This window comes from Lutjanus erythropterus, chromosome 6 (assembly GCF_056507025.1).
Source record: "Lutjanus erythropterus isolate fLutEry1 chromosome 6, fLutEry1.hap2, whole genome shotgun sequence".
In the NCBI taxonomy this organism is placed as follows: Eukaryota; Metazoa; Chordata; class Actinopteri; order Lutjaniformes; family Lutjanidae; genus Lutjanus; species Lutjanus erythropterus.
In genome coordinates this window covers 34,863,313-34,885,037 of record NC_139322.1, presented here as the reverse complement: position 1 = coordinate 34,885,037, position 21,725 = coordinate 34,863,313, and the positions used below count along the sequence as shown (strand labels likewise).

The 21,725-nt window shown below is 41.0% G+C and overlaps 1 protein-coding gene across 2 annotated transcripts in view; it reads left to right on the top strand.

Annotated features, from left to right (window-relative positions):
* The window catches only part of tns2a (tensin 2a), a 77,846-nt gene that overhangs the window by 36,148 nt on the left and 19,973 nt on the right, over positions 1-21,725 (top strand). Inside the window, exons 4-9 of one of the 2 annotated variants that reach the window (XM_084721775.1) lie at positions 17,938-17,976; positions 18,413-18,451; positions 20,332-20,381; positions 20,808-20,991; positions 21,249-21,299; positions 21,397-21,519. In XM_084721775.1, coding sequence (XP_084577901.1) covers positions 17,938-17,976; positions 18,413-18,451; positions 20,332-20,381; positions 20,808-20,991; positions 21,249-21,299; positions 21,397-21,519 — 486 coding nt within the window. Of the gene's footprint in view, positions 1-17,937; positions 17,977-18,409; positions 18,452-20,331; positions 20,382-20,807; positions 20,992-21,248; positions 21,300-21,396; positions 21,520-21,725 lie in introns of both variants that reach the window. The other variant, XM_084721774.1, reaches the window with a different exon arrangement.

Here is a 21,725-nt window from a genome sequence, read left to right as displayed (position 1 = left end):
TTTGCATGCCATTGTCTCACGTGGCACTCAAGCTGTTAGTTGTCTTGTGTGTAACTCCTTGCTGTTTCTGTGTGTGCGTTACTGTAACACTTGGCGACATAATTAGCTGTTTATGAGCCAGGGCAGGAGCACACGTGCAGTCTGTCTCTTAAATGATTGTCACGGGATATGAAAGACTTTTTATCCAACATTTTATTGAACTGCTTTCTTATTGCCATTGATGACTATCACCGATAGATATCGCTTTCGTTTTATCACCCAGGCCTAACCTGGAGTTACAAACTCTCCAGAGGAAACAATTCAGTTATCAAAGAAGTTGCGCTGCACTGCTTTGTGAGTAAATATGCACAGAACATCTCTTTCTGTCTCTGGGGGAGACGCTGTTTCCCACCTGCTAGCCATCTGCTCTTAATCAAAATGTTAATTTTTATGAGCTGGCCTGTCAGATCTGCTGATTAACCACAGTGCCTGCAGTTGTAACTAAAGTCACAAATAACAGTGTGGACGGTCCGTTTTAAAGATCTGATTTAAGAAACAAATCTGATTTGCCTGCATTCTGAACTGCAGGGCTACAACTAATGATTAGTTTTATTATAGATTAATCTATTGATTATTTTCTTGATTGATCAATTAGTTGTTTGGTCCATAAAATGTCAGAATACGGTGAAAAATGTTGATCACTGGTTCCAAAAGCCATGGGTGACGTCCTCAATTGTCTTGTTTTGTCCGCAACCCAAAGATCTTCAGTTTACTGTCATAAAGGAGTAAAGAAACCGGAAAATATTCACATTTGAGAAGTTGGCAGTTAATTTAATAGGTAATTAATGATCAATCATTGCAGCTCTAATACACTCCTGCTCTCCTGTGCAGTCATCGCAATCCCCGCTGACCCTCTGTGCATCAGGATTCCTTCTTATCTTTTGTCCTTATCCACTGGACACGTCAAAAAACACTGTACAAGAGACTAATCTGTGAACTGTGAGCTCTGCCTGCTTGTCTTTACAAGAAGGGGATGTACAGACAAGTACAGATAGAGAGAACGGAAATGGGGGGAGGATGCAGGGAAGAGAGGAAGAGCAACATAACCCTCCTGATGTTTCATCAACATGAAAGCCTTTCATCAGGACAGTTGTGGTTAGAGTCCTGCTCCCCAGCCCCTCTTTATTTTTAGTAAAGAAAATGCATTCTAGATGAAAGACTGACGGTGACACAGCAGAGGAGACAGTCTGCAAAACTACTTGTTCTTTCTGATAGTCTAACACTATAACAGCCAAGGCGGTCATTTTTACTGTTTTCAAATTTGTATGTGAAATAACTTTGCTGAATTAAAGAATGCAGTGCTGCTGGTATCTGACTTTTCTTAAAGGTGTCTTGTATTGTCATTTGAAATGTAATCATTTTTACCTATTTTGACCATAGGAGGTCATACCAACCACACAAAAATTGCCGCTGTTATATTGTTACTTTTTGCACATTTGGAGATGCATCTTGGTTGCTTAGCAGCAATCACTGTCTCTGTCAGTGAAACTTCACATGTGGTCTTGATTTCAAATTCCGTGGCGTTAAAATAGAAATAATTAAAAAATTAAAGTAGGGGAGACCATGGATGGTTGTAACAATTCTTGTCCCAGCATCTGTAACTCACTGAATTTTTGCGTTAAAGCTCTCAAATTTTGAAACAAAGCACCCTAATCTATTACAAATAGCAATGTTTCAAACTTTTTAGGTTTTATTTTTGTACTTGTTTCCGGCCTTTTCTCATAGGCTATGATTATTTTTTATGATTGTTTTAAGTCGAATTTTGATGTTATTAATTATAAAATAATTTATAATCTTATAAAATACATTTAAATTTCTCACTGAGTAATTGTAGATTAATCTAAAACTGGAATCGCATCACTGATTATCCTACAGAAAAATATTGCTGTGAATATATGCTGTCATTACAGTTTACTACACTTGATGGCTGCATATTGACAGATGTTTAAAAAACCTTCACAAAATGTACAATTTGGTGTCCTTTTTAAAAAGATAAACTAACAGAGTAAATGCATTATTGGCCAGTTCTAGCAGTTATGAAATTCTGGCACCCCTGGCTTTAATCTGTGCTCTTTATTTAACCGGTGCCATTTTCCTCATGGTCGTTACACTTATATTGGATTTTTCTCCCCCTGGCTAACAGAAACAGGACAGAGGAAGTGATGAGGAGATGGAATGATGGAGTAATGGCTGAAAAAGTGCACCGTGGTCCATGTTTTCCCAACATCAACAGCTGACCCAACATCCCTCTCACCCTACAGACTTCCCCTCGCTTCTTATATGCTGTTAAAACATGGCAGCCACAGCTTAGTTTTTAGTTTTTCAGTGCCAAGGCTGTAAGACTGAAAATGTTTAGGTATCACAGTATTAATTCAAACAGGTTTTCTGTGATCAACGTGCTGAATCATGACAGTAGGAGGTGGAAACCACCGCAGAAATGCAGTTTAGGGGGGATCTGTAGCGAGAAATCTCTGGTTAGAGTTCTGTGGCCTTGAGCCCAGGCCTCTGGTTTCCCTCCCGCAGGCGCTGAATTTCACCAAATACTCCTTTAGTCAGTGTGAGTCACTGAGGATAACACGATCCAAATGTATCGTTTTAACATTACAGTGACCACGGCTGTCTCTCCTCACTAAAGGAGTCGCCACTTTATCACAGACAGCTCCGGTAATTGCCGAGATAGGCTGGCATGTTTTGAGTTTGAGCTGTGTGTGTGTGTGTGTGTGTGTGTGTGTGTGTGTGTGTGTGTGTGTGTGTGTGTGTGTGTGTGTGTGTGTGTGTGTGCAGCCAGCGCGGGAAATGAACAAGTGAGTGAGCCATGTTGATGAGAGTTAAAACCATAAGCATGACAGCTAAGTTAGCCAAGTTGGGACTACGCCAGTCTGCAGTGTGTGTGCGTGCGTGTGCGCGTACCAGCAGGGGCATAAGCCGCACTAATTGGCCAGTGGGTTTGACCTTTCTTGAATCTAACAGGAAGAGACCGTTTAGGTATCACCGGGGATCTTAAATATTGACACCCACACTGATGATACACATGACTCACTGATATGAGTGATATCACTGTATATACTGGCGCTTAATTTCAGGGTATTTCACATCATGACAAAAAAATCTAGATAAACGTTTGTTGATGTAAAGCAGGAGTCAGAAGAAATGCGTAACACTGACGTCACAAAGTCTGTTTCAACCAGTCAGTTTAGCTCCCTATTTATTGACATTGATTTTACTAAATATAACAAAAGTGCTGATGTAGGGTGCAGTAGCGTGTAGCGTGCCTGTCAGGGTGGAAGTTAAGGTTAAGGTAACTTTATCATCTCAGAAATTTGTTTGAGGTAAAGGGAAAATGCCACAGCTGCAAATTTTGATAATCGATTAATTGGTTTGAGTCATTAGTTTTCTGGTTTCTTTACTCCCTCATGGGAGTAAACTGAACGTTTTTGGGCTATGAGCAAAACAAGAGAGGACATTTGAGGATGTCGCTTTGTGAAAGACTGATCAACATTTTTCACCATTTTCTGACATTTTATAGGCTATCAACTATTCAATGTCAGTGTCAAATTTATTTATATATAGCACATTTAAAACAGCTATGGTTGACCAAAGTGCTTTTATTTGCTGAAAATACAAAATAAATAAGCATAAAATAGGAATAGGATAAACAAACAAACAAAGAAAAAATATATATTGTATTTTCAACAAATGTCCCCACCAGACAAAACAATGCTGAATGAGGAGCAATTACTGTCATTTCTAGACTATAGATAAAATATTCATGGATATGTTTTTAATTGATTATATTCTCAGTGCCAATTAATTAATTAATGATTAATCATTAACATTGTTACCCCAAATGTGTGCTGCTGCAGTGTTTAGTCTTTCATCTGTACCTTCTGGTTTTCATTGGCAGGAGAAAGATCTGGTTATTAATTCAATTTGTACTCAGTACTCATTTATTATTTTGAAAGTAACTAAGTAGATTACATGGTGAAATGAATACTTAAGCACAAGTAAAAGTACATACTTGAAATTCTACTCATAAAATTACAATTACCCCAAAAACTACTTAATTACAGTAATCGGAGTATTTATAATGAATTACTTCCACCCCTGCATATATGCATATGAACACATACATACACATATATAAACATATGCATACATACATATGTGTTTGTGTATATATATATATATATATATATATGTATACACACATACATATGTATACATGCACACACACTATTAATCGATTAATCAAGAAAATAATCGTTAGTTTCAGCCCTAGAAAATGCTGCACCAAACCAGACACTGCAGTATAAAAAACAATAAACAAGAGCATTAAATAGGTCACGTTTCCATTCATACCAGGACAAAATACAAGGACAAACTACTGCTACCCACTCACACACACACTTAACATTTCCACACACTATACATACTCAGATACATACTACTTATATGAATGCTACTCCAATCCACTCATCTCAGTGCGCAGGTTTAAAACAATGCCCTTCTGCATTGGTTACAACAGATAAACAGTTAAAGGGAATCCTGTGTCTGTCTTCCACTGTTTGCCCATTAATGAGCTAACCCGACAGGAATGAGTGTAGGAATTGACGTAACCAATAACAAGTACTCGCGTTGTTAAAAATTAATACACTTTTTTGGGTACTTATACTTTTATGAATACTTTTTCAAGTCTGTAATTTCACTTGATTAAGTGGTGCTTCTCTCTCAGCTGCTAACGGGTATCTTGGACGTTTGTGTGAGTCCCCAAGGGGCGGTGGCAAAACACCAGTATTAGATGCTTCGAACTATTAGGTAAAGTCCTACCAGCCTTTCTGTTTTCTTGTCTTGTGTCCCATCTGTCTAAAATCACCTCAGGCCTCAATGAGATGATAAACAACCAAAAGAAAAAATCAAAATCAAAAACTGACAGGGAGACAATAAAGACGTTGCCCACAGAGTCGTCTTGTTTCTGAGCTGTGGTGAACTGCAGAGGCTGATGTGCTCTAAAGCAGCCGTTGACAATGCACAATGCCTGGCTCAAGAATGTCAGTGCATTTTTGCGCGTATGGTAAACACCGTTTATAGGTTCAAGGGTGCTGCAAATATAGAAAGAGGCGTGGATGTCAGGCTTTTGGGAATCATATCTGTGCCTGCTTACCAACAGGATGAATGACATGATGAGACGCAGCTGAGGGAAGCTCGACCACAAAGGACAGAGAGGGAGGGACGGCCTGAAGATCTGTAATAATGCTCAGTGTCAGTTGATTCACAGGAGATTTTTTCCATTGTTGAACTCTCCCAATCTCATCCCAACCCGTGTCTTCCAGCTTTGTTTGTTTACCCACGCTTATTTTTGTCCGGCTTCAAGCCTTTGGCCTTGTGTTTGGCTTGGGTGGAGGAGAGTAGGGATGGGTGCATGGGAACTCCGCTGTGGTGAACATGTGCTTCAGCCTTCAACATGTACCTCGAAACCCTCTGTACAAGCAACACGTGTGCATTCCTGTCTGTGTTCTCCATCTGCAGAACTTTACGAGTGTATCTGTGTATGAGTATGTAGTCGGTTGACTGTCAGCTCCATAACAGGGAATTGCATCCCACTTGGTCATTAAAGCTCCACCACGGGGACCCATGTGACCCGCGATATCTTCGGCCTCCCTCTCAGCTGCTTGGAGCGAAAACGAAACGGCTAGAGACACAGACCCCTTTATTTCCTTTTGGGGTCAAAAGAAAAGTGTGGGAACAAGAGACAAAGAAGGGAAACGTGCTGAACAGTGAGAAAAATAAAAAAAAGGAAAGAAAACACAGATAGACGCTTTGTTACCCGGCCTCACGTACAGAAAAGCACCAGAAGTGTGATATGGGACTCTACTAAGTCCAGAGGATACATGTGTTTCACCTATAGGTGTTGTTCTTGCTTAGCCGTGGCCTTGAAGTCCCCTTGTGTTAGGCTGGGTGCTTTCTGGTTTTCTCATGAAGTCCACCTTGTCATGATTAAGAGGCATTAGACATGTGGGATGCATTTGAAGTATAGATATAAAGCTAAGCCAGGTACCTCTCAAAACTGCCATTAAATGAGTCCTGCAGGTTTGAGCAGAAGAGAGACCATCTGCATTTTCCACTGACAGACGTACATTAAAAAAGTCAGTCTTAATGTTATGTTTCTGTCAAAGTTCGTCTATTTCTATGGGTGCATGGAGTTCAAGGGTAACCTGGACCCTGTTTTTTAGTGTTTTTGTGTCTAAGTGGCTAATGGACGCAACACTTGGGCAATTTCACCTGTGAAAGTACATTAAACCAAAGTCCCATTTCCATAGACGTGCTGACTTGGTTTGACTTGGCACATCAGCCCATCATGTCAGGGATTTGCATCTCCATCACAACAGGGCTACTCTCTTAAAAGTGGACCTTTCATTTAAATTCTTCACAATAAAAGTCAGCTGTCATCTTATTATCTAAAAGCTTTTATAAATCAGGAAATGTTGGGTTTTCAGTAAAGCAGATAGGAGAGGAAACTGAGGGGAGGGAAGATGGGCAGTCATGTCTTGACCACAGTCGGGAAGACGTAACCTTTAGGGCTGGGTATCATTTAAAAAAAATCACAAGACTAGTGCCAATACCAGTAGCCTTTAAGTAATACCAATATCAATGGAGTACTTTATTCAATGCCTTTATTCAAAGGTTCTTTATAAAGAACACTGGCTGCGATTAGCTGTGAGCAAAACCATATGAATAAGAATAAGGACTGAATGCAGGTATTGTTTGACTGAAGGAGTTTCGATACTACTTCATACTGGCTTATTTCAGTTGATACCTTGACCCGCTCTGGAGCTGGTCTTTTCGGCCATGACTTGGCACACCGACCAGGAATTGTGGAATTGCTAATCAGTTCTGCATGATTTGACTCGCGCTGCCAAAAGTGACAAAGGAAAAGCCCTAGGAAGTGCTTGTTTTGCCACTGACAGGCTCAGATTGTGATTCTGTTACTCTGACAACATTATGGAAAGGATCAGTACCTACAGAGATACTAGACCTTTGTCTTGAAGAATAAGATCCTTTTTGTCCAACCAGAAACGGATGACTTTACACTATTGGTAAAGCTACCAGATTCCATTTGCAGAAACATTTTCGTTTCTGTCAAAAATGTTGATAAAAGTACTCTTTGTGTAAATGGAGTCTGTTGGCTTTGTCAAGAGTGATAAACTGGCTGTTTCTAGTTATATAAAAAAGATTGTACTCTGTATGAAAATGGTCTGTCTTTGTAGGGATCCTTTCTATAACATGTAGGTTTGATGGACATACATTGAGCAATTGGCTACAAGGATTATGTAGCAGATTGTTTCTCTACAGTGGTCTCGCTCAATGCTGGATCAATTTAAAAAACTGTTGTCTCCATTAGTCACTTTGACCCAAGAAAATGGGAAAATAGGGCCCAGGTTGTAAAATACCAAAGAGATACTCAATTGCAAGAGCGTGATGAACTGTACAGTGGTAACTATTACAGAAACTCTCCCAGAGCCTGCATATAACCCACATGACAAAGTACTTTCCAAACCATTTCTCCTTGGGTGACATTCCAGTACAGTAAATGAGCACATAAGTGGGGTTTCTATCATTTTGTTTCCCTAACAACTCTAGGTAGACTGTGTAATACAGAATGTTGCACAGAGTGGGCAAAAGTAGCATTTTCCACCCACGTTTATTATAAGGGCTTGAGTCAACAGGTGGATGTCACATTGTCCAACAAAAGAACATTGCCAACCCCACAGTCCCAACACACTTCAGTTTGAAGTTCTCCATGAAGTTTTCTCCATGAAGTTTTCCATGTTTTTAGAATGATTTTAATTGGCTCAGACAGACAGCTTCATACATATATTCTTTTTAGGTTCATCTATTTGGAATTTAAAGTATGACAGAAAACAGGTGTACACCATATTGCTCTCAACAAGCATGAGCTTTGAGGGCAGTACAGAAGATGGGAACATTAACCAGAACACCCGTTTCAGAGGGGTGGGAGTAACTGTTATCGCAACATTTCTGACTAGTCAAATTAGCATGGCTGTAGTTGGTAAGCTTGCTTTTTCCCCATTATTAAACATGTCTTTACTACTTTGTTGAGTCAGTTGTCTGTTTGATTGATGCTGACATGTCTCTTGCACCAAGAGAAAACATTGTCCTCTGGGGTCTTACTGCCTTAAGGTATCACTGTGCTCTGCTCACTTCAAGGCTTGTTGTATTCCTCTGTAGTTCACTCGCTGATGATAGTGATGATGAAAGCACACAAGTTCACGGCCAGCATCGGCTTTCACTGTTGATTCGTTGCAGCTTTCATCAATGCTCTCTGATTGGCTCTCCCAAGGGAGCTTTAGGAATGGGGAGACTATTAAGCCTGAGGCTAACCATCAAAGGGCATGCTTCATGAGTGCTGCGTTCACGTGTAACCAAGGAGCGGATACAGTTCCATCAGGATCTTACAGATGTAATGACCACATCTTAGTACCTGCTGTCAGAGAACTATGACTTCTTGCAGCATAAATGCAGGACTTTGTCCATCACAGGAAGCGTGTTAATGTAATATATATGTTGGGAAACGTTAAATGTGAAACACAATCAAGTGTTGTTTTCAGAAGTTTTGATGGAAGCATGTTCAGTCCGTCAGGTCAGTTCATTGTAAGGCTAGGCGATATGGCCTAAAATTGATATCACAGTATAATATGACGAACGGACAGTGACTGCATATGTCGCAGTATGTGAGTTTTTCTTAAAATTCCTATATAAATGCTTCTAAAGGGGTGAAGCACTGGTATACAAACTGCACAGCATTTCTGTACCCTTAACTGTAGTACTAGAACATATTGCACATAGTACACAAATATTTTAACAACATTTAATTAGCAAAACTGGAATTATAAATAGAAAAAAATCCTTAAGTAGGCTATATAAAGTATTACTAGCCCTTCTATTCACTGTCATCCAACATAATTTGTGGATTAAGCTATCGTTTACTGGTCATTGTCACTTTTTTGATCAAGCAAAGACTTTGAAATCAGAGGGACAGACAGAGAAAAGCTGTAATAATAATATATATAATAATATGGCATAGAATAATACATATTTTTGTCACAGTTAATGTGTGAATTCTTTAGTTATGGCCAAAAACGTGTTTTGTAAGGTCACCGTACCTTTGATCTTCTAATCAGTTCATCTAACATCTAAGTGGATGTTTGAACCTAATTTGAAGAAATTCTGTCCAGGTCTTCTTGAGATATTTCTTTCATGAGAATGGGATGGACGGAGAGACAACCCAAAAACATAATCCCTCCAGCCACAAGTGCAGAGATGCAACAAAATCAAGTTCAAGCTAACTATAACACATCATTCATTTGAATTAATTTGATCATAACTATGTATAGCCTCTTTCTAAAACACAGTGCCTTGGCTGCCTCCCTTAGCTTTAAGCTAATGTTACTGTAAGGCATGGCCTCTGACAGTTTGATGTGATGTTTTTGTGTATAGCATGGCTCGCTAGTTTCCTCCATTTTCCGATAGCAAAGAGTTTGTTAGCTCCAAAGGTGACCTCAGCACTGTGTACGCTACACGGTCACATCGTGTTCCGTACAAACTCCCTATGGGAAAAAAAAACAACCAAGGACAAACCAGCGTTTTAATCCAATGTTTCCACAGACTGCATGGACATTGCAGCCTATGTCAACATATGTTCTAGCGAGGGAGAAGAAGAGGAGAATGGTTTGGTGTTTAAAATTTTCCCTTAAATTTTGCAAAGGGAACGCTGTGTGACTGAATCACATATGAAGTGCAAAAGTCAAAATGGGCCTTAATGATGTAATAACATAATTTATTTTCATATGCTGTTTTAGAGCTTATTAATTGATTAATCAAAGAAAATAATCAACAGATTAATTGACATATAATCGTTAGTTGCCACCCTGTACTGTATTCACACACAAAGACTGAATCACACTGTGGTAGGCACTCACAGAAACTGCCCTCACACAACCCATTTCTCACACTAATAACATACCAAGGCTGCTACCTCACTCCCCAGTTATGCTTCTTAGAGCCCACAGCTCTTAAGCCATGCGTTGAGAGGAGAGAGCTGTGCATTATCCATTAGCTATGCTTCTTCTGGCTTTGATGGATCAAAGAGCATGTAAAGAGCTGGAAGAGCCAGGGCCACTGCAGCAAAACAAAACGGACAGAGAGGACGGACAGAGGGCCGGCAGATGGAGATGGAGGGAAGAGGGAAGGGTGGAGGGTGGTGGGTGGATACATGGAGGAGAGGGTTATGGAGGTCACGGCCCTCTCTTGAGTGTCGCCAGCTGGACCCACCTGAGAGGAGGCCGCGGAGGGCAGCGTTACTTGGAGGAAGGAGCTGGAGGACAAGTGTATTCAATAGGCTGTAAATAGTTATATTTAAGTAGAGTTGCAATGATTAGTCATTTATTAATCAATTATTTAATTAATCGTCAACTATTTTGATAATCAGTGATAATAAATGGTTTGAGTAATTCTTTAACAAAAAAAGTCAAAATTCTCTGTTTCCAGTTTCTTAAATGTGAATATTTTCTGGTTTCTTTAGTCCTTTATGAAAGTAAACACAATATCTTTGGATTGTGGGGAAAAATGAGACATTTGAGGACGTCATCTTGGGCACAGATTTTTTCACCATTTTCAGACATTTTATAGACAAAACAACCATCGATTAATCAAGAAAATAATCGACAGATTAATCAGCTAGAGAGAAATTGTTAATTGCAGCTGTAATTTTCTCACAGCTTGCAGTTTTTTTCACGATTTAGTTTGGTCTGCCTTGTTAGACTAGGAATGGTAGTAGTTGTGCCCCATTGTTTTTTTTATACAGCTATTAAAAAATAATTATTACTTTCATTATTACTTGTATCGGCTAATACACAAAATTCAGGTAAAGAAATTGGCAATTATCAGAACACCCCTACTATTTGTTAATAACATTTTAGGCTTGTGAGCAGCCCTTGAACAAGTTAGAACAAGCTGGTTGTGGGTCTTTGTGTTTTTCAAGGGTGTGTAGTTACTGATGGTCACTGTGGATCAAACCTGTGACCTTCCAGCTCTAAGACACTTTCAAGACTGGCAACCTTGAAGACATAAGAACAGTGGAGGTTCAAAAGAAAGGTGCACTGAATGAAAAGATTTCAAGAAAGCTAGGTACGAAAGTGGAAAGGGAAGAGGAAGACAAACAGGAAGGTGTTTGTTAGAAACCGATTAGAAAAGGAAGAGAAGAAAAGGGGGAGGAAGTACTGAGATCGAGAGAAGAGGAGGGGGAGAAAATAAACAAAGGAAGTGAGAGGGAGATTAGGAAAAAATGGAGAATGGAATAAGAAAATAGGAAAAGAAAAGGAAGCGGTAAGAAAGATGCAACAAAGTACAAAATTTGGAAGAAAGATGGATGACATAACTCAAAGTAGCAGGAACACAAAATGGCAAAAGCACAAGTAAAGATGGAAGTGAACAGGGATGAAAAATGGAAGGAGCAGATTGGGAAAGAGAAATGATAGACAAGATGAGAGGGATGAAAAGAGGAGAGCGATGGGTGGAGGTCTATTAGCGGGAAGTTTGTGCGTAAGTGTTGGCCTGCGGAGATGGAATCTGGTCGGGTGTGTTTGTTCTGGCTTTAGCAGCCACCCTCGGCAGGCCCCTTCACTGGGCACTGGGAGAGAGGGATGTAGAGGAATACAGAGGAGGAAAAGATTAGAAATGAAGGAAGAATGGGTCAACGAGCAGCAGGTAAAGCCTGATTCATGCAGCCTTCAGAAATAAAAGCACACACGGTCAAAACTGGGTAAGTGTAGTCATAACAACTGGATGTTTGAAATTGTGAGGACTGTGGACAACTTCCAGGACTGGCTGAGTGAGGAGAAACTGGAACCAGTGGATGATCCCAGAAGGTTTTGATTTTTCTTGTTAGAAGCTATTTGAAGCACTGCGTTTTCCAACAATACCACCAGATTTCATTATGAGTTTTGTGGCATGGCTTTTATTGAACCTCGTGCACTTCAAACCCCACAAAGCAAGAATAAGGCGTTTGCTGACCTGGTGACACACAGTTGTTGCCAAACCACCCAGTTTTCCCAGGACTTTCCCGATTTACATTATTCTTCTCTTGGCATCCTCACGGGATAGCAGATTCACTCAAAAATAAATTTCTCCATCATCATTTATTTATATAGTACAAAATCATCAACAGAAGTTATCTCAGGACGTTTTTTGTACACAGCAGATTGAGACCATAGAGACCCAGCAGTTCCCACTGTGAGCAAGTACTTGGCGAGAGTGGTGAGGACAAACTTCCTTTGCCTTGAGCAGAACCGGGCTCTGGGTGGGTGGCCGTCTGCCATAGAAAGCATCACTGCTTTAAGGCCCTAAAGTACATAGTTTTACCCGTTTTGTTGATGCAATTGGATAGCCCTTCAACCAATCAATTCAGTATTAATCATGTTTCATTTTTGATCAGCACTGCCTACTTTGAGACTCTAGCATGAGTTTCGTGAACCTGATGTGTTGCGCTCGAAACCTGTGACTATTGAAATCTGGAACAATGACAGTCATCTGGTTATCATATCAAACCCGCCTCTTTTTAAATAAACAGTTCTGATTGGCCTGAAGAAATCCAGGATGGGTGGGAATGTCTCTGAATGGGAGGGTGGCCAGCGTATCGTTTAAAAAATTCTGATATGGGGCGCCAGGGTAGCTCAGTTGGTAGAGTGTGTGCCTCATTTATAGAAGCTGTGAGTCCTCTGCAGTGGCCATGGGTTCAACTGCAACCCTTGGCCCTTTACTACATGTCATTCCCCCACTCCTGTCATATCTTGATGTGATACTTTTTCGAAGGTTTTTCTTCATGAAGATGCAGTCATTGGCTGTGAGCAAAACGATATAGTCATTTTTTTCTACATCTGGGTACCAAAAGGACAGAATTCAGGTACGATACAATATGATACGACACAATATGATATACTTTTATCATTTGATGAGACAAGTTTCAGTAATACTCAGCTGATAACTTAAAGGTATTGAGTACCAATACGCAGTCCTAGTGATCAGATGTATCTGCCAGAGCAAATGAAACATGAGCTTGCAGATTTGTCTGGTTCCCAGGCGGTGGTCGCGTTAACCGAATATTTTCTGTCATTGACCGGTTTTTTAAAACGGTGACGGAAAAATCTGAAGGTCATCTGTCATTTTGACAGGTTGCAATTCACAGTCCTGACCACTTAGTGGCGAGTGAGCATATTAATTAGCTATTAGGTTCGTTCGAGATGAACTGCGCCTCGCCTGGAGAGACGAGATCAGGCGGCCGCAGCAGGAGGTGGAGACAAAAAGCTGCAGTCAAGTCGGACAGTTTTCAACAGACTTAACGAGAGAGTAGAGGAAGAGACGCGAACATCCTGTTAGATCACCTGTAGGTCACCTGTAGTCTGCAGGTCATGATCATAGCTGAAGAAATAAAGTGTGTTCTTGATCGCTGATTGAAGTAAAAATAGAAGAGATCCTCCTTTTGACGCTTGTAACATCTGTTCTTTTATCTGCCTTGTAAAGCACTAAACTGTTCTTTTGATAAATCATATATATAACCTTTATTATTATCAGACACCTAATATCTGCTTGCTGACAGATTAAAACTTCATTGCACAACAGAAGATTGATATGTCCAGCATTAAATATTACAATTACACAGAAAATTAGTATTTTATACAACACGTGGTGTTTGTTGTCAAAATTAAGAGCCAATCAGAGCCCGTCAGCTTGTCAATCAGGTGACAGCCAGGCGTTTGCAGTCGGTGGAGAGCAGCTGCGGCATCTAGCTCTACAAACTGCGGCCGCCTCGATCTCGTGAGGTTATCGTTGCCCACATGTGCATGACGTCAGTGCAAGTCGGGATCAAGTCGGACACAAATCTAACCGGCATGCACTATGCGGCGATCACCGCTGATCAATTCTGCGCAGACCTGGATCATCTCGAACGCACCTAGTGTCACAGCAGCTGAGTGTCAGCAGCTGAAGTTTCTTCAAAAAGCCCAGTAGTGGTGTTGATATAAGAGGTACGGTGTGGATTCTCTGTTCAGCTTGTTCGGACTGAATATTAATTAAAAATGACTGAAAAGTAAATGCTATTGAATATGTAATTATGATCATTTTAAAAATTAAAGTGACGGGTAAAAACAGATAATGACGGGATTTTTATGAGCCTGTCAGTCAAAATGACAGACAATGAAAAAGTCTAGCGCAACCTCTGTTCCCAGGGTACCATGACATTGGGTATAATTTAATTCCCAGATAGAGTGTATTGAAGGTGGTTAATTAGAAGGAAAGCAAAGAAAAATATGCAGTAGTAGATGGTTAATATGGATAACTCTTTGCTCATTCAGCAGAACGCAGAAGACAAGAAGTCGCCACAGGTGTAAAAATAAATTGGCTTTTGAAAAAAAGTGGCGCAATATAATCAATGCTGATGCCTCCACTAGTTGTACTACATGATACACTTAAGTAATTCGGTCATCCGTCATGCTCTGTGTTGGTAAATGCTGATTAGGCCCAGAGGAAACAATCAAAATCCCAGGATCTCTCAGATTTTGGCGTAAATTCCTTGGAAATATCAGGTTTCCAATCTCTGTGTACAGCCAGCAACTGTAGATGTGCAACATAAGCAGTCTCTGCAAAAAAAAAAAAGTTTTGGCTTAATGTCTGATATGTTAAATGAAAGAAAGTTTGAAAGGCTGACAGTTATGCTGACTATTCCCAAAAGAAGAAAGATGACTGTAGAGGAAAAGAGAGCCAAAAAGTAAACAGAGGGAAAGACGTATTCGAGCGGGACAGGAAGGAGGTAATTGCTTGGTTGTGAGTTGTTGAGCAGAATGACAGAAGTAAACGGCCCCAGAATCTGGCCCAGCCCTGCAATATTTAAAGAGCATTGAGACTGAAAGACACATTTTAATCAGCTTTAATTATGTACCACGTTTTACTTGTCAGGAAATGAGAAGGGCATGGAAGGGCATCCCAGAGGGCACTTTACCATATTGTGTCCACTAGGGGGGAACCCTAGGGGCACTTTATTGTGTTTTATCTACCATAGGGCCATCCAAGAGGGAACTTTTACGTAGTGTATTACAGAATGCCCTCTTGAGTCCACCAGAGCATTGTTTCACATGCTCTGTTTTAAGAAAAAAAAAACAGAAAAGTTAAGTGAAACTGACCTGCTTTAGCCAGAGAGAATTAAGAGAAATCAGAGCCTGACCAAACCCAAATCCAGTCTAGTCAGGACTCGGGTTCAGACTGGGGATAAAAAAGAACCACAACACAGGATAAGATTTGAGGTTCATTTCCCCACGGAGATGGAAACAAACATTAATTCTCAGAGTGAGTCATACAGCAACATTGTCCAGTTATTCATTTGATAGCCGAACCTGAACCTGTTTCCTGCAACTTGTGTCAAGTCTCGATTTAGCTCTCTATCTGTTCCTCTGCCTTTCCTGTTGATGCCTGTTGTTGCGTAGGAGCGACGGTAGAAGACTGAGCTTGATGCTGAAGACAGAAGGGAAGAAAGAAAGATTAACACAAACTGTACAACATGCACAGTGTGGCGACACACCCCCAGGTTCAGGGCCTGTGTAACTTCCCTTTTGTGCACAATGAGATATACACAAGCCCTTGCCCTTTTCCTGTATCCAAATAAACACTCCAAAAAGGGCCATGTAGTGGGAACACTGCTGTATGTGTATGTGTGTGCGCACGTGTTTGTGTCCGTGTGTTATGAATGTTACGTAAGCATGACTGTGGCCCTCGGCCCCCTTCATTAGGGCAGCTCCTGCTTCCTTTGGTCACAGTTCATTGACCTGTAGGCCCATAACAGACATGGGAATTAGATGTGTCAGTCAGTGTGTGTTTGTGTGTCTGTCCTGGTGCTCCCTCAGCTGTGTATCTCTGTATTTAGCTCCACATTCACACATACTTGCCTTTTGTAAACATGCTCTCAAACATCAGCTGTACTTAAATTTAGCAGACGCTTAAGAGCATCTAAGTAGTTTTACAGACTGTTTGTGATCTATTCATCATCATGTGGCTGCGTGTATTCCTCCCCCATTCTGGCCTCAACAAGTTGCACCACTGGGCCATCTGATAGCAGCAAAATGCTATCTTAATCTTAGATGGGCAGTATTCCCAGCAGTAGTTGACAAATTGAGATATAAGGTTAAAATGTCAGGATTTTTTGGCAATTACACATTCCTGTGCAGACAGTTCAGAGACAGTTAAAGGGACAGATAACTTCAAAATTAAAAATACATATTTTTCCCTCTGGCCTGTAGTGCAATTTATTCATCTGGATAGTTTTGGTGTGAGTTTTAGTGTTTTGAAGATATCAGATGTTTGAAGATATCAGTTGTCTGCCTTCTCTTGAATATAATGGAACCAAATGGCAATCGGCTTGTGGTGCTCAAAGCGCCAAAAAATACATCTGAAAAATTCAAAAGCATTGTCTCTTTCCAAAAGTCAGGACCCAATTACTCATGATAATCCACAGACCTTGTTGTGAGCGATTTCATGAAGGAACTGCTTTCTTCGTTCAGTATAATCTACCGGAACTAGTTTAGAATCTGTTGGAACTACTTTCTTTGTCTCGTTCCAGAAATCATACCCAGTTGCTCAAGATAATCTTTGTTGTGCCCAGTTTTATATAGGAACTATTTTCTCTCTACGAAAGTACTGTGCACCTACCAACAGTATCACTGCGCAGAAGCAAGTGTGCATCTACTCATAGATGAGAGGTTCATGCTTATGACAGTGTGGGATGCAGAGCTGCAGCTAGCAATTATTTTCATAGTATGGATTCTTTTTGGGAACACAGTAAATATGGCCCGATTGTTTTTTTTGAAGGCAGCATAAGCTAACAGTCTAGCAACAAGCCAACGTTACTTTTCTGTGAGGCAACAAACATTATATTTCCATCTGTGGTGCTGAATCCTCACCGTACCTTACTTTACTTCCTACAATGTTAAATTTAAAATATTTAAGGTGGACTTACGGTTCAATTGTGAGTCAGACTTTGGTGGGGGTTTTTCTAGATTTTTCCATCTTAAAATAGCAATATGTTGCTATTGCATGTGCAAAAATGAGTACAGCAGTCCAAACAGTGAGTTGTATATTAAAAAGGTCATAATCCTGTTTAATACATGATCTATGGTTTAAGCAAGCTGTTTCCCACAACCTCATAAACTGACAATAAAAAGCGAAAAGTCCTACACTTAAGTTGTAAGCTGTAAGATCAGCTGTTTATAGCTCGCAATTGTCTGTAAATGTAAAGTTAAGCCTGTTAAGCAAAAAACAAAAGCCCACTGATCTGAAATAACACATTCTGGACTGAGTTCAGTGGCTGCCTGTCTCACTGCCTGCCAAAACTCCATTAACATTTTGCTCAATTTAACCGTTATAAACATCTACTCCCTCTAGACGATTATTAATGTTTTCTTACGACTCATAAACAAACACTTACTCATTCTGTGGAAATTCTGCATTAATTTGAACTCCGATTAATGTGAAACTGGCACTCAAAACAGTTATTCTGGTCTGGAATGGAAATCGTGCCTGTAGCGTTCATGTCAAGTGAAGTGATTATTTCAACTTAACATGTTTCCTTGATCTCTGATGACACAGTGTGGCCTTTTTATGATTTATTACAGTAAATATGTTACAGATTTCTCCTTTAATCTTTTTGTCTGGGGAAGCATTTGCTCTTAATCATCTCCCAAATCTGACTCCTTCCTTCTGTCCTGAAGCAAAGAGGATGTGTTTTCTTTTTTTGCGTGTGTGTGTTTATTCACTTGTGGCCGTGTTTGTGTGTTGCAGGTGACCTCTGCGTGCATCCCAGCTCCCTCCAATGATCTGGTAAGCCTCTTTCACGCAGTCATTTCTTTTCCTTGAGAGTTTTCTGTATACAAGACCAGCTCTCCCTCTTTGTCTAGCCTTAGTTACAAGGCATGGCTTCCCAAAAACCACTGTATGGTTTCCTCCTGCTGAATTCCTTTTGGGAAGCCGAGCCCTCAACCCAGTTTGAGCTCGGTTCATTCCTGGAGGGCTGAGGGCAGGATTCCAGCCCAGAGAAGAAAAAAAAGTTGATGTTTCTACAGGAAGTAGTAATGTTTATCCATTAGAGAGTCTGTTTGTTTAATTAACTCTCTTTTCCTTCCTCTCTATCCCCTCCTCTTCTATCCCCCTTCTTCCTCTCTATCTCCTCCTACGTCCTCTCACCATCCCTCTCTTCACACCCTTCTCTCCCCTTTTCTCCTTTATCCTTTCATCGCTCCTTCCTTACATCCAGCAGCGCAGAGGGACCGCTCCTTCTCGACACACCCAGCACCTGGTGAGCACACTTTAACCTCCCATCCTCTTTCTTTGTCCTCCTCACCCCAATTCTTCTTCTGTCCATCTACCCTCCATGTCTCCAGTGTCATTCTGTCTATCTTGGAAATTTCCAAACTTTCTGGCTTTTGATTTAACACAAACTGAACAAACCAAAGTGAGAGCTGTGCCAGACTATACAGATAAGCTCTGTTAAAACAAGAAAGAAACTGTAAAGCTTGTGACTCCTAAAGCCTGAAATGTTCATTACACGCCTTAATCGGAAAGCTCTTGGGAACTTATTCAGTAAATTTCATGGCCCTTTAGATTTGATATTTCTTGTGTCAAAGTGGAAAATCTGTCCTGATGGTGGCGCTAGTGGAGATGTCAAGCTTTCTCCTGCTTCCACAGAGGGTATGAAAGAGTGAGTTTCTGAACCTGTGGTGGTGCTAGAAGATGGTCATGTGTGGATTGTGTTGGACAGATGGATGGGTTCTGTCCCAGCATTCACTGCTGTCAATGGAACACTGAAATGTGTGGTCCCGTACCTTCAGGAAGTGGGCAAGTGTGTCCCATATCTGAAGAATGGCAGCCCGGTGTGTACTTAACTCACACTTGATGTGCACTTCCCCCAGTGCCACTTCTCCGCCAAGTGTATCCCACAATGCACCACTGTCAGCTGCGCCACATCATTCCAATTGTTGGCTGCGATGCCTCTCTTAAGATCCAGTGTGTAAGAATCACAGGGATTTATTGGCAAATTATGGCAGAAATGGACTATAATATTCATAAATATGTTTTCATTAGTGTATAATGATGTGAATAATAAGGATCATTGTGTTTTTGTTACTTTGTGGATAAATTCCACCAGGCACGGCTGTGTTGCATTATGGCTGCGCCACGTCAGCCGGAGCTGATCGCAGCCATTCTACAATGCCTGTGATTCCACCAGCAGCGCCTTGGCGTGTCTCAAAAGCGGCTTTCCATTCCACTTCACTTCAAATACGTGCTGAGTCCATTTTTGACACATGCCGCATCAATTAGCACAGAGGAGCTCGAACGGGCAGGAAATCAGACACAAAAAAGGCAGCGAGAATCCAGTTAATTTTCAAAATAAAAGACCCGTGCAGACTCACAGTTATAAAGACAGACAGAAAATAAACTATTTAACCATGTAGCCTGCTTATCCATGGCAGAAGAACAATGAGCAAGGAAAGAGGACCTGATCAACAAAATCAACAAAATCTGAGCAAGTAAACATTATCAGGCGGGTAAAACGCTCTGCTGCTGAAACGCATCTGTAATGCTGCTGGTGGGGCTTGCATGTCCAAAGTCATTTATCAGTTTGTGACTGGGCAAAGCAGTACAAATCCCCAAATACTGTATCTTTTATCTCTTTCACTGAGTCACACAAATGTAGGCTTTTCTATGACGTCTCCTTTTGATAACCTATGTAATAACATTGTAATATTTTTTCACTTCCATTCACCGAGCCTCCCACTTTGAAACCCTCTGTTTTAAAAAACTACATTTCATTTCTTTATTTTTCATCTGTTGACTTATTGGTTCATTATGTGGAATTGAAATAAAATGAACAAAGCTTCTGAGCTTGACTGGACCATGTATTTGTGTAATGGGATGGCCTCACTAAACCAATGTATGTGTCCCAGTCCCAGTCCTCAGTCAGTTAAATCTTCATATGCTTGCAGTCTGAACAGGCACTTGAGCAATGTGGGCAGTTACAGGAAACACAAGTTGCCATCTGATAACTCCCTAATTGCCCAAGTGTTACACAACTTAAGTGTATTACCACTTAGGGTAATACACTTAATCATTGAAGTGATCATTTATCATGTATAAGAAGCTATAAGTTTTAAATGTGTTTTGGTTTTCTTACCACAGGGGTCCACCAAGTCTCTGACCTATACCAAACAGAGGAACACCCTCCCAAGGTAAAGGTCGTTGCATTCATTTCTTATAATACATGTTATTAAAGTGACTTGGCACCTCTGCACTGTTCCACGCTTCGCCCTAATCAGTGTCCTCTTTGTTTCTGCCTTTGTTCACTTGTTCCTCAGACTAATGGCCACCTCTCCTTCATTTTTTCCAGAAGGTTTAGCGTCAGTCATGTGATGGAGCAAGTTGGCTTTTGATCTGACCCACATGTCACACACACTATCCAGTTTCTCTCTTTTCCACTCCTCCTCTGTTGTCTCTTTCTCTCCATCCATCCAGGCCGGGAGTTTCACCACTCTGTGTGTGAAGGCGCACTCGTAACGCTCACATTTTGACCCATGTCCACCTTTGTCTCTGTGTCCTGAACAACCCCTCCTCTTTCTCTCCTCTCCTCCATTATTTTTCCTCCTCTGTTCCTTCAGGAGCTTCAGTGTGGACCGCGTGATGGAGAGGGTGATGGAGCGCCACTACGACTTCGACTTGACCTACATCACCGAGAGGATCATCTCTGTCTTCTTCCCCCCGAAGCTGGAGGAGCAGAGATATCGTATCAACCTGAAGGAGGTGGCGGCCATGCTCAAGTCCAAACACCAGGACAAGTTTCTGGTGAGGGAACAGGAATGTCTACCATCTGTAGTTTGTCTGTAGTAGCTGTTACAGCTGTGATTTGGCCTCTGTCCTCCGAGGATTCCGTTAAATTCAGCTAAAGATGTTTGTTGCACAATAGACAACAGAAACAATATGTTTTGACCACAGGAAGCTGCAAAGGAAAACCTCAAATTAGCAGTCTGTTTGTTTTTTGTGTCACACCCATGATAAAATAACTGAAAGGATAATTGAGATAAACATCTATTCTGTTTCAGCTCCTGAACCTCTCTGAGAGGCGACACGACATCTCCCGACTAAATCCAAAGGTAGAATTTTTCTTCTTGTCGAGAATTCACTTCTCGGCTCCTTCAGGTAAATCTCCTTAAAACCACATGATCTTTTCTTCTTCTCTGCCACCTCCAGGTTCATGACTTCGGCTGGCCGGACCTCCATGCCCCGCCGCTGGATAAGATCTGTGCCATATGTAAGGCCATGGAGACGTGGCTGACCTCTGACCCCCAGCACGTGGTGGTCCTGCACTGCAAGGTCAGAGTTCAGGGGGCCACCGGGGGGTTTGGGACAGACGTCCCACTGTTTCCCAGGCTCTGAGACATGCAGATGTATCAAAATGTGGCCATTAGGTTTGATTTGTAGAGAGTTAGCAACATTTATAATGAGAGTTGTTGCTCATGATGATTTCAGTTTCATTGTGTTAAAAATGACAACCATGCTAAGTCTTTATTTTAAGAGAA